This window comes from Hypomesus transpacificus, chromosome 6 (genome assembly GCF_021917145.1).
Source record: "Hypomesus transpacificus isolate Combined female chromosome 6, fHypTra1, whole genome shotgun sequence".
NCBI lineage: Eukaryota > Metazoa > Chordata > Actinopteri > Osmeriformes > Osmeridae > Hypomesus > Hypomesus transpacificus.
Window position 1 is genome coordinate 256,262 of NC_061065.1, and position 13,148 is coordinate 269,409.

The 13,148-nt window shown below is 47.5% G+C and overlaps 1 protein-coding gene across 1 annotated transcript in view; it reads left to right on the forward strand.

Annotated features, from left to right (window-relative positions):
- The window catches only part of LOC124468384 (CD2-associated protein), a 51,417-nt gene extending 38,545 nt beyond the window's left edge, over window positions 1-12,872 (forward strand). Inside the window, 7 exon segments of the mRNA XM_047021055.1 lie at window positions 679-826; window positions 1,801-1,910; window positions 4,245-4,357; window positions 4,448-4,531; window positions 9,731-10,035; window positions 10,257-10,320; window positions 10,757-12,872. Of these exon segments, the coding sequence (XP_046877011.1) occupies window positions 679-826; window positions 1,801-1,910; window positions 4,245-4,357; window positions 4,448-4,531; window positions 9,731-10,035; window positions 10,257-10,320; window positions 10,757-10,798 (866 nt within the window). The 3' untranslated portion in view covers window positions 10,799-12,872.
- The last annotated feature ends 276 nt before the right edge of the window (window positions 12,873-13,148 follow it).

Here is a 13,148-nt window from a genome sequence, read left to right on the forward strand (position 1 = left end):
GTGGTGCACTCAGCTTTGCACGCGCACACACACACACACACACAAACTCACACACCCTTCACTCACACACCCTTCACTCTCTCTCGTCTCTGTTTCCCCTCTCTCTCCTCTCTGTCTCCCCCCCTCCCACAGTCCTCTGTCTGAGAGCAGCGCTCTAGGGACCCCAGTCCTCAGAGAGTGTTTTTAGTTAAACAGCATGGAAGATGAGGGCAGCTGGAATCAGCCTTGTCCTTCTGTAAACTCTTCCAGTAGCAGAGCCAGGATGCGGACATGGATGTTTGTCAGTTTATTTCTTAGTTTCTTAGTTTTTCATGTTTACTACTGTGTAGTCCCTGGAGAGTGTGTGTTTGGAGTGTTTGCATATTTGGCAACACTGTACGTTGACATTAACTAATGTAGCCTTAATGCTATGTAGTTACACAGTAGGTAATGTAACCTTCATGTAAATTGTTGCTATGTAGTTACACAGTAGGTAATGTAACCTTAATGTTAAGCACAGAGCAGTTCTTATGTACCTACAATATTGTTACTCTAGGTCTTATGTAGCTCAAAGTTTGTCAATGAAACCTCAGAGCTGTATTTCTCACCCCAGCTCTCTCCAGGTGAAAATGACGAGGATGATGAAGATGAGGATGATGATGGTTGTTAACACCAGCCTCTGCTGTTCTCTCCCTCTAGGTGACAAGACGGTGCCCGACCCAAAGGCCAAACCCTCCGCCCCCATGGTGCCCCCTAAAAAGCCCCTGGCCCCCCCGGGCAAGGGCCGGCCAGGCAGCCTGCCCCCCAAGCGCCCCGACAAGCCCCTCGCACCCTCACCTGGGGCCAAGTCAGTCCTCCCTCTCTAACCCCACTTACCTGCCAATCCCTAATACATTACCCTGTCAATCCCTAATACATTACCCTGTCAATCCTTAATCCATTACCCTGTTAAACTCCAATTCCACTCAGCTATCAATTTCTAATCCCATTCACGTATCCACCTTTTAAAGCTTTGCTCATTTATCTTTTTTTCTATCCATAATTCCATCCATCTCTTTAGGGTAAGGGTTAGTCCTCCCTCACCTGCCCAGCTTGCCTCCCCCCAGCTCTCTCTCCACCTCCCTCCAGCCCTCTCTCCACCACCCTCCAGCCCTCTCTTCACTTCCCTCCAGCTCTCTCTCCACCACCCTCCAGCCCTCTCTCCACCTCCCTCCAGCCCTCTCTCCACCTCCCTCCAGCCCTCTGTCCACCTCCCTCCAGCCCCCTCCAGCCCTCTCTCCACCACCCTCCAGCCCTCTCTTCACTTCCGTCCAGCTCTCTTTCCACCTCCCTCCAGCCCTTTCTCCACCTCCCTCTAGCCCTCTCTCCACCTCCCTCCAGCCCTCTCACCACCACCCTCCAGCCCTCTCTCCACCTCCCTCCAGCTCTCTCTCCACCTCCCTCCAGCCCCCTCCAGCCCTCTCTCCACCACCCTCCAGCCCTCTCTTCACCTCCCTCCAGCCCTCTCTCCTTCTCCCTCCAGCCCTCTCTCCACCTCCCTCCAACCCACTATCCACCTCCCTCCAGTCCTCTCTCCACCACCCTCCAGCCCTCTCTCCACCACCCTCCAGCCCTCTCTCCACCACCTTCCAGCCCTCTATCCACCACCCTTCAGCCCTCTATCCACCTCCCTCCAGCTCTCTGTCCTCCTTCCTCCAGCCCCCACCCTGCTGTTACATGTCTGCTAGTCAAGATTATTATTGTTCAGCCCTCTTACCTTGCCATGGATGAAAAGGTAACTAGATGTACTGTTCCCTGTCCTCCTGCTCCTCCCTGTTACAGACACAATGGAGAGGTGCCTTCACAGAGACCAAAGTCTGACTTTGAGCCCACGTTACCTAGCAACCCAAACAGCCTGTCTGCAGACTGGGGAGAGAAGGCTTTGGACATGGGTATGTGTACAGCAGGGTTACAGCTGTGGCCAAAAGTATTGGGAGCAACATACATTTTGTGATAAGTCATATTATCAGAACAGGGGAAAGTGTGAACTATTTTTAGCCAGGTGAAATCACTCTATCCTTCTGATTGGATTTTAAGATCAGATTAACTGCTGTAAAATATGGGACAATTTGCATATATTGAAAATGTTTGCCCCCAAAAATCTTAAAAAAATATGAAATGTGTGTATTCTATAGAAACATGTGAAAACATTTTCCTCATATGCTGAACCATCAAACTTTGCTAAACATATTTTTCATTGCCAAAACTTATGGCCATGATTGTAGAAGCACTCTTTCTCACACACACACACCACACCACACACACACAACACACACACTGGACATCGGTACTATGTAGAAGCATACACCACTCATACATTAGATTTACATTTAGCAGACACTCTTATCCAGAGCGACTTACAGTAAGTACAGGGAAATCCCCCCCCGAGGCAAGTAGGGTGAAGTGCCTTGCTCAAGGACACAACGTCATTTTGCACAGCTTGGAATCGAACCGGAAACCTTCTGATTAATAGCCCAATTCCCTAACCGCTCACCCATCTGACCCCCTATATACACACACAGGGCTCAAAGTTTACCAGCCAGTTTCCAGGGGCCTACTACTCCTCTTGCTCAATGTGAGATGGGTTGTCCTTGTCCATGAGGTTTGGTCTTCGCATCGGACCAGCTGGCTAAAAACAGAATTCCCATATTTTCTTGAAATACCCATGCTTGACTTTTTTGGTGTAAAACTTTTGTTAGAATTGACTGAACTTTAAAATTATGAACTTTGTGACATGACGCGACCAAGAAAGAGACATGGCTGCCAGTAAGACTATGCGGTCTACCCGGCGATGCACTTTCTCAAATTTCAAGACTTTTGTGACCCAAATCAAAATTCTGATGTGACAGATTAATGGGGAATTGCTTTCTCTCTTAAATTCTGTCATCCTCAACCTTTTTTGTCTTTTTAAATCTAACTATTTGTATTATCTGTGTCATTCTCTAGCTGTTATAAAGGCTATCTTCCCGGTTTTCTGCCACCTAGATGCGCACACAACTGTTCGTGTTGGCGTTGCAAGCTTTTTATAACCATGACGGGCGCGGTAGTCGCTGTACTTCACAATTTAGTCGCCTGCCCAAACATCTACACGCCATTGGCGCTTGGCAGGCCCTGTACACACACATACAAACACACACACTCAAACACACACACACACATATAAACGTGCACACGCACACATACAAATGCACACACTCAAACACACACTGTGCTGTATGTAGTGAGTTAGGGTTTGTAAAAGCCTCAAAAGAAGACAATCTAAATGCCCATCTAAACGCTGTTCTGAGCTCACCACATACATCTCCTAGAATATTCACTCTTAACACATCAACCTCAGAGAATAATAGTTCACTTGAATGGCTGAGCAGAAGGAACGAATGCATGTTGATGTTATGACTTATGTGCCGTTGATGGGATGATGGCACAATCTTTGTATTATCCTTTTATCCTAGCCGGCTGGCTGGGCTCCTCTCAGTTGAAATAATACATGTTTATGGTGAGTTTCACATTGCAGGACGTGATTACTGGCGCTAATGCGCCGGTTGCATACGAGGCCCTTCACAGATGCGAACTTGCACGTGGGAACTAAGCGTGCTGAAGGCTTGATTGTTCAGGCGTGTGCGTTCCCCCATGGGACAGAGAGCTTAATCCCTCTCCTGTCTGAAGGGGTGGTGGGCAGGCAGAGAAAGGAGAGAGGGATTACAGGGGTTTTCAGTTTGATTTCACTAGTGCTGCAGTGCCCGTTGTGTGTGTGTATGTGTGTGTCTACCTGACTGGTTGCTGGTTCTTCTAGTTAAACACACAGAATGTGGATTGGATGTGACCTTATTTTGTCATGTGGGAGAGCTAGCAAGCTAACGTTAGAGGGTGAGGGAAAGAGAGAGGGAGAGGAGGAAGAGGGAGAGGATGGAGAGACATGAGGGGGAGGGAAAGAGAGGGGGGATCTGAGTGCTGTTGCCCAGACCCGGGGGACGTGTGGGGTGCTTCTGGACGACACCTCTAAAAGTGACAAGAGGCTGCTAGAACAGTGAGTGTCCAAAACATGAAAACCCTTTCTGCTCTCCCTCCCTCCTGCACGGTGATAGGCTATCTCTGTTCTCCCAGTGCACCAACACTCTTACTCTGTAGACTCTCTTACACACTTACTCTGTCTGTCTCCCTCAGATTGACTTTGTTTTATTTTTTGAACTTTTCTGTCAACATGCCCTGTCTCACCACCCCTCCAGACCTGCTAGGGTTTGGGGACCTGTCTCCAGGCTCAGAGAAGCTGTCTCACCCCACGGCCAGCAGACCCAAGATGCCTGGCAGGAGACTTCCCGCACACTTAGGGGCACACTCAGTGAGTGGACACACACACACATAGCCCTTACTCTAGCCCCTAGCCCCAGCCCCAGCCCTAGCCCCCAGCTTAACAGCCTCTCTCCTACAGCCAAACAAGGATGTTTCAGCGGAGAAGTCCTTCCTGGTGGAGGAGGATGACTCTGCCAAGCCCACGCTGCCAGACAGCAGGAAGGTAATGTCACCACAACAACACCATTACAAAAAACACCATTACACCAGTTCTTTCTATAGGCACTTTCTGGACGTCTCTTTGGATAAAAGCGTCTGATAGACTGTGATATAACCTGTAACCTGGCACCCTGAACTGTACGTAAATAAATGACTGAATGACTAAATGTACGTGACCTTATCAGGAGTCCCACATCCCCTCCACATCCCCTCCACATCTCACCTCCACATCCCCTCCACATCTCACCTCCACATCTCACCTCCACATCCCCTCCACATCTCCCCTCCACATCTCACCTCCACATCCCCTCCACATCTCCCCTCCACATCTCACCTCCACATCCCCTCCACATCTCACCTCCACATCCCCTCCACATCTCACCTCCACATCTCACCTCCACATCCCACCTCCACATCTCACCTCCACATCTCACCTCCACATCTCACCTCCACATCCCCTCCACATCTCGCCTCCACATCCCCTCCACATCGCCTCCACATTCCCTCCACATCCCTCCAGGTGGCCTGTGTTTTTGCTAATGAACCAGCTAAACAAAAGGAAACAATCATTAGTGGAAAGGGTCCATTGAGAGCCAATGGGATTACTTGGTGATGGAAACAGCTTAGGCTTTGGCCAATTACAGGCCTAGGAGGAGGGTCGGTATTACCGATGGGAAGAGCACTTGTTCAATATCGTCAGATCCAGAAAGCTAGCTGATATTCTTGGCCAGAGAATCAGGCTGCAGACTTCATATAGGGCCAGATAGGCACCAGCAGGAGAGGTGGTAGGGTTAGCTATAGGTGTCTCCTCCTCTATATAGGGTTAGCTATAGGTGTCTCTTCCTTTATATAGGGTTAGCTTATAGGTGTCTCTTTCTCTATATAGGGTTAGCTATAGGTGTCTCTTTCTCTATATAGGGTTAGCTATAGGTGTCTCTTCCTCTATATAGGGTTAGCTATAGGTGTCTCTTCCTCTATATAGGGTTAGCTATAGGTGTCTCTTCCTCTATATAGGGTTAGCTATAGGTGTCTCTTCCTCTATATAGGGTTAGCTATAGGTGTCTCTTCCTCTATATAGGGTTAGCTATAGGTGTCTCTTCCTCTATATAGGGTTAGCTATAGGTGTCTCTTCCTCTATATAGGGTTAGCTATAGGTGTCTCTTCCTCTATATAGGGTTAGCTATAGGTGTCTCTTCCTCTATATAGGGTTAGCTATAGGTGTCTCTTCCTCTATATAGGGTTAGCTATAGGTGTCTCTTCCTCTATATAGGGTTAGCTATAGGTGTCTCTTCCTCTATATAGGGTTAGCTATAGGTGTCTCTTCCTCTATATAGGGTTAGCTATAGGTGTCTCTTCCTCTATATAGGGTTAGCTATAGGTGTCTCTTCCTCTATATAGGGTTAGCTATAGGTGTCTCTTCCTCTATATAGGGTTAGCTATAGGTGTCTCTACCACTCTGAGGGTTTGTTGCATCCTCTCACCTGCTCTCCATGTGCTGTTAGTTAAACTCTGTTAGTCCTGTTTGGAAATGTGTGTGTGTGCCGCCAGGGAGCACAATGACGAAACACTCCTCACCTCACCTCACCTCACCTCACCTCACCTCACCTCACCTCTCCTCACCTCACCTCTCCTCACCTCACCTCTCCTCACCTCACCTCACCTCTCCTCACCTCACCTCACCTCTCCTCACCTCTCCTCACCTCACCTCACCTCTCCTCACCTCACCTTTCCTCACCTCACCTCACACCTCCTTTCTCTCTTCGGAAAACAGATAAATCCTAAATTGTGGTTATTGAGTTTCTGCAGCTCTCTGGTGACTGGAGAAATCGATTCTGTGTACACAATGGGCAGGGAGGGGGAGAGAGATGAAAGGAGAGAGAGAAGAGAGAGTGGATGCCCATGCCACTAACTGTGTCCCTGACCAGTAGCCCCTGCTCTTGACCCTGCAAACACAGCCACATCATTGCCACCTACAAGATAGCTGCAGTCTGCCGCTCTAATTGGCTCTGAGGAGAGATGGGGGGGGGGGTACTGACACGGTACAGGAGTAAGTGCCATGTTTACTCACATGGACAGGGTATGGGGGGCACATACCCCCTCAGAAAATGTGTTAGTTAAGGTGATAGGGTGGGGTTTGTTACTTAAGGTGGTAGGGTGGGGTTTGTTACTTAAGGTGGTAGGGTGGGGTTTGTTACTTAAGGTGGTAGGGTGGGGTTTGTTACTTAAGGTGGTAGGGTGGGGTTTGTTAGTTCAGGTGGTAGGGTGGGGTTTGTTAGTTCAGGTGGTAGGGTGGGGTTTGTTAGTTCAGGTGGTAGAGTGGGGTTTGTTACTTAAGGTGGTAGGGTGGGGTTTGTTAGTTAAGGTGGTAGGGTGGGGTTTGTTAGTTCAGGTGGTAGGGTGGGGTTTGTTAGTTCAGGTGGTAGGGTGGGGTTTGTTAGTTAGGGTGGTAGGGTGGGGTTTGTTAGTTAAGGTGGTAGGGTGGGGTTTGTTAGTTAAGGTGATAGGGTGGGGTTTGTTAGTTCAGGTGGTAGGGTGGGGTTTGTTAGTTAGGGTGGTAGGGTGGGGTTTGTTAGTTAAGGTGGTAGGGTGGGGTTTGTTAGTTCAGGTGGTAGGGTAGGGTGGGGTTTGTTAGTTCAGGTGGTAGGGTGGGGTTTGTTACTTAAGGTGGTAGGGTGGGGTTTGTTACTTAAGGTGGTAGGGTGGGGTTTGTTAGTTCAGGTGGTAGGGTGGGGTTTGTTAGTTCAGGTGGTAGGGTGGGGTTTGTTAGTTCAGGTGGTAGGGTGGGGTTTGTTAGTTAGGGTGGTAGGGTGGGGTTTGTTAGTTAAGGTGGTAGGGTGGGGTTTGTTAGTTAAGGTGGTAGGGTGGGGTTTGTTAGTTCAGGTGGTAGGGTGGGGTTTGCCGTCAGACCGGAGGTGGGGGGTGGTGAGGTAGGCCTGCTTCGTCATATGAAGAAGCCCGCAAATTTAGGTTGTCCTTTTCATTAGGGATGGGCAATTGTCTTAATCGATCGTCGGGAGAATTAACGATAGATTTTCGATTAATCATTAAAATGTTTATATTAAAATTCACTATTTGTGGGCTATATTAATATGCAGTGAAAATAGAAAAAACACAGGGGCTGTGTCTACTACCGCGCACTTTATGAAGTACACTGCAATACAGTGCCCTGCAAAACAGTGCACTTACATATTCAGTGCACTCCGTCGCTGATAAGTACTGTCTCAAATGGAACACTTACGTTCACTTACGTCTTGGTGGAAGTGACGGACGCAAATCTGCTCGCCACACCCGCAAAACCTGCCAAAATGAACGCTCTTCTCCACTCAAGTGGAAAAAGCTGCCGAAAGGGCTCCTCCTTTTCCGCTACGTAGCCGAGATGGCGCCCGTTTAGGGCGAGTAGTGTTCATCGTTGTACACTGTTTTTTTGGACCGTTTGCAGTGCGCCATCCGGGTACTCTCAGTGCACTGAATTATTCTGGTTTTGTGAGTGAAGCGCCCTAAGCACTGAAAGTCAGTGCTCAAAGTGCACAAGTGCGCGGTAGTAGACACAGCTAGGGTGTTTCCGCATTGAGATCTGTAGCTATTACAAGAAGAACAACTATTTCTGTAACTCCTAAAAGCCGGTGCTCAAACGGAACTGACCCTCGTTTTTTTCCGGCTAATTAACAAAGCTTCATAAAAACCTTCGCCCTCAACAATACTTAAGGGTACCTTGCAGATCCGTTGGGTAATTTTCTCTGCTCGTTGTGCATTGCAGCTCCTCCGTGCTAACACCGAGAGCAGGATGCACCGCCACTAACCAGGGTCGGATGTACGTTCTTCAAGTGGTACATGATTTGAGTCCTGGAGGAGTTGTATTTATACTCAGCTTTGCAGTGTTGGCAGTGAACGAAGTAATTTTAAGTCAAAATGGTCTCACGCTACACTTCGCCGTGACCTCTTCATGTTTACTTTTGAAATACATGGAAACTCGCCGGTAACTGAGTAGGCCTGTGGCGTTTTTTTCCCAAACATTGGCTTCGTTTGGTAAAATGTTTAATTGCTGCCACATAGCGAAATCCATTGCATTCCTTCAAGACTCGCACTATGCAACAGAACACACATTAGTTTTTATCGATGAACAAATAATATAATCGACGAAATTCTTAATGATCGATCGTCGATTAATTATGCCCATCCCTACTTTTCAGTCCATTTGGGTGTGTACAATGCGAGAGAAAATCACGTGCAATCGTCAGACGTATATCTATAAGACAACCACGTGTAAACACAACTAGCCTTGATAAGAACATTACGCCTATCATAATAATTTCAGATACTTTGAGCGAACAGTTGACAGGTTATTCAAGTATTTATAGATTTTAGATCATTTAGAATAATTATCTTAGGTTGATTGTCGGCTATCCAAAGCCAGATGAATGTCTTTCCCCCCAAAACGTTTTTATTTTTATTTTCCCCCGGATAAAGGATGTTGTAGAATGTTTGGCGAACGATGATAGATAGCACGATGACATTCAACCACCACCAGATGCCGCTGTTCAGACGCATCACATGATTCAGAGGCATGTCACGTATTTAAAGATTGTAAAAACTGATTATTTTCCAATTAATGGCACGTTTTTATTTTATTTAATTTTTGTATGCGGTTAGGGTTAGGGAGATTGGTCACAGTCTGGAATGAAAGGGAGAAAACAGGACAGAGTAACACAGCGGAGAATCGCTCATATACATTTTTTTTTTTTTTACGACGTAGGCGGCAGGCGTGTTGCTTAGGCGGCCGCCCTAGCTGCAAAGTGCTGTGGGAAACCCTGGTTATTGTCCTCCTGTTGTGTTTGGTGCGGAGAGCACATTACAACCATCATTTTTGAAAGAATAAATGATGTACTCTTGTAAAGAGCTTTCTGACAGCCTTTTCTCTGTGTATTGCTCAGTGTATTGCTCTGTGTTCTCTGCTGGTTAAGAACCTCTTAAGATACACTGGAGTGTTCCTGCGTTCAGCATCTCTAAATCTAAACACTGCTGTTCTCGGTTGTGAAGGACAACACATTCCTAACCTGAGCTAAGTAACAACCCATTCATTTGAATCAGGTGTGTTGGCTCAGGAAACGTCTAAAACATGTAGGACAGGGGGTACTAGAGGGCCAGGGTTGAGATCCACTGCTCTAAAGCTCCCCTCTCCTCCCCCCTCTCCTCCCCCCTGCAGCCTATGGTTTCCACGTCCATGCCTGCTCTCTCCCTGTCCTCCGTCCTGAAGCACAGCCCCTCTAGCACCGGGGCGGTGTTGGAATCCAAACCCAGTGCACCCTCGGCCCCCGTCACCACACCTGGCCCGGCCCCCGGCCGCAGGGCAGAGCCAGCACCTGGCCCCAGCCCCAGCCCAGGCCCCAGGGCAGAGCCAGCACCTGGCCCCAGGGCAGAGCCAGCGGAGCAGGGGCCCCTGCTGGAGGATCTGCGGGCTCAGATCAAGGACCTGCTCCTCTCTGTGGAGCTGCTGAAGACCCAGCAAATGTACGTATAGCCCCATCTCCTCCTCCTCTTCTAGGTTACTCTTTCATTTAGTTCTGTTCTTTGAAGATAAAGAAGTAACAGGTTCGAACGTGAACTCTGTTCCTCTACAGCTGTGGGATCTGAAGACTGGTAGGTCCAGCTGGTCAGGAGTCTGTTACTAGTAGTCTGATTGTGTGTGTGTGTGTGTGTGTGTGTGTGTGTGTGTGTGCGCGCGACTGTAGGAGAGAGATCGCGGAGTTGAGGGGAGAGCTGGATGAGGAGAAGTTGAAGCGTGTGGCTCTCCAGGTAAATACGTCTACACTGTGTCACTGCTGACACACTGGGTCACACACACACATTTGTCAGTCTCATAAAGACTATTGTCAGTATAATCTCCAGGTAGAAGTCTTAATGTTCTCGTCTCTCTCTTTCTCCAACTCTTGGTCTCTGTTTCTTCTTTCTCTCTCTTTCTCTTTCTCTCTCTTTCTCTCTCTCTCTCTCTCTCTCTCTCTCTCTCTCTCTCACTCTCTCTCACTCTCTCTCTCTCTCTCTCACACTCACTCTCTCAATCCCCTTGTCTCCCTCCCTCTGATCTACTTCAGAAAGCATAGAAATGAGTTTTCCATGGTCAGTCACCTAAATGTGCACATGATGTAGACGTCATGGTGTGTGATAAGGATCACATGATGTCATACATGCTCTGACTACATCTGAGATGAAGGTGTGTGTGTGTGTTTGTCAGATGGAGGTAGAGAAATTAAAGAGGATGGTTCAGTCCACGTGAAGACCACCACCTGTGCCCCGGCTAGCAGCCAGGCCCCTGCTTGGAGCAGGAGGAGGAGCAGGGCGAGGAGGAGGACAACTACTCCTCACAGATCTATTCCACATGAGTTATTACAGATCTATTCCACATTTGTAAAGATTATTATTTGTTGCACATATTAAGGTTTTTCTAGCTATGGAAGAGGGTGGAATTAGGATCCAGATGTATACTATTATGTATCTTTTTATTTTTGTTTTGCCAACACAACTGATCAAGGCCTTAAATACTACTGTGCTGGTCTGTCAGCCCCCCCTCCTGTCCCTCCCCTGGGGGGGCTGCAGGGGGGGGGGGCTGCAGGGGGGGGGGGGGGGGGGGGGGGGGGGGGCTTGCTATACTACTGACTCAGTATAAACAAACAGGAGGAATCTTTTCTTATTTTTTATGACGTGCAGGTAGAAAAAGAAATCTTGGCCGAAATCATGATTTTCATGATGACAAAGATCCATATTAGCCTGTGAGATGAACTGGTGTGATGCTGCCCTCTCTGCTGCAGCAGGGATGTCCTCACAGTCACTGGGGAGAGATGGTGGTGGGGTTTGTTTTTTAACATTCCTATTCAGGGTAACACTAATGTGCCTGTTCACAATGACTCAACAGTTATTGTTGATTTTGGGAGCTTACATGTATTAGATGCTTTAGATGGCAGCATCATGTATTTTATTAAAAGTCTACTGACCTGCCTAGTCACATATTATAGAAAGCCCTGTTTTGGTTACTGATGCTTGCTGTGTCAGTCGGTTTCCTCTCAGACGGAGCAGGTCAAGTCTCTCTAACGGTGCATGATATAGACTATATGTATACAGCCAGCAATAGTGATCTACTTGAAACAAACACAAGTTGTTTGTAAGGATCTTTCATCTTCTGGGCGGCTGCAGTTTTTTAATGCCAAATGCCCTCAACTGTCTCTTCATACAGAATACCGTTCTGTCTGTTTCTACGGCTGAAGGACTGTTAGAGCAGACAGGCAGCTGTCAGATGTAGACCAGATGTAGACCAGATGTAGACCAGGCAGAGCAGGTGAGGTGTGGTCTACATCCAGTTGTGTTCTGCGTGTCTGTATGTGCGTGTGTGTATGTGCGTGTCTGTATGTGCGTGTGTCTGTATGTGCGTGCGTGTAAGAGCATTAATCACAGAAGCGCTGTCATGGTTATGGGTCCGTCCAGACCAGCGGAAGGTTAGGCACTGGAAACCAGGAGGTTAGGGTTCAGGCCTGGACACCAGGAGGGCTGTTGGTGCTGGTAATGCTGCATGACATTGCTCAGACAAATCATTACTAACACCTGGAGCTAGGATCTCATGGAGGATACAAGCTGTATATTGTTCTTTTTTTTATTAACTCAGGGTTTACTCCCCTGCAAACATAAATTTGTTCCTTGTGGATTCTGTACCGAAGGCTGAATAATGTCTTATTTTAGTTAAATATATATACATATGCATATATGTATTATACAGATCTCACAAATGTCTTACCCAGGAAATTAACTCTGCATAAGTACTCCATAGAAGCCCCCTGCAAACATCGGGGCTCATCTCTAAGGAGCGATCCCGTCTCATCCCTTCACTTGTCTTTGGTTGTGTGTGTGTGTGTGTGATAGAGGGCTAGTTTGTTTCTTGTGTTTTCTGGGAGGGTGGGTTATTGTGTTGGCCTTGTAAAGCGCTCTCTGGATCCGAGACTGCTACCCAACCCTTTCTCTCATGTTTTATTTACCTCCTCTTCTTTACTGCAGGGCCGACGAGCCTGTTGGCCATAAAGCAATAAGAATCTTTAGTGTCTTAACTCCTCTCCTACTGGCTGCTTAATGCTGAGATCCAGCAAGAAGATAATCACTCAAAGATGAACAGCTAATCATGTCCATAGCCTTTGTTGGGCTATATTATACTGTACATTCCCATATTTTGACAATAAAAGGATAAGATGACGTGCACATTTAACATATTTCTAGGTGATATTGTTTACATGTGCTGTAAAAACAAAAAAACAAATGCATGAACAGCGATTCTTTCCAAAATGAATAAATATCTTTATTTACTGTCATGTCCGTGTGTGCCTCTGAGTTCTCAGGTCTCGTATCCATTCAGCGAGGAAAAATGCTGCTAGACTCACAGGATGTCTTCTGGACATGTTAACTCTACCATCAACTCAACAACCAGCGGGAAGAAACCTATTAAATCCTAAATGATCAGTTCACAATTCGTAGGTTTATCTACCGTGTGTTTTCCTGGGGCCACATCGCAGTGTTGGATCAATCCGAGACTAATTCATGGCGGCAGTCGGAGGGGATTGAAGGGAAACTGTTGTGAAAGGTGCTGT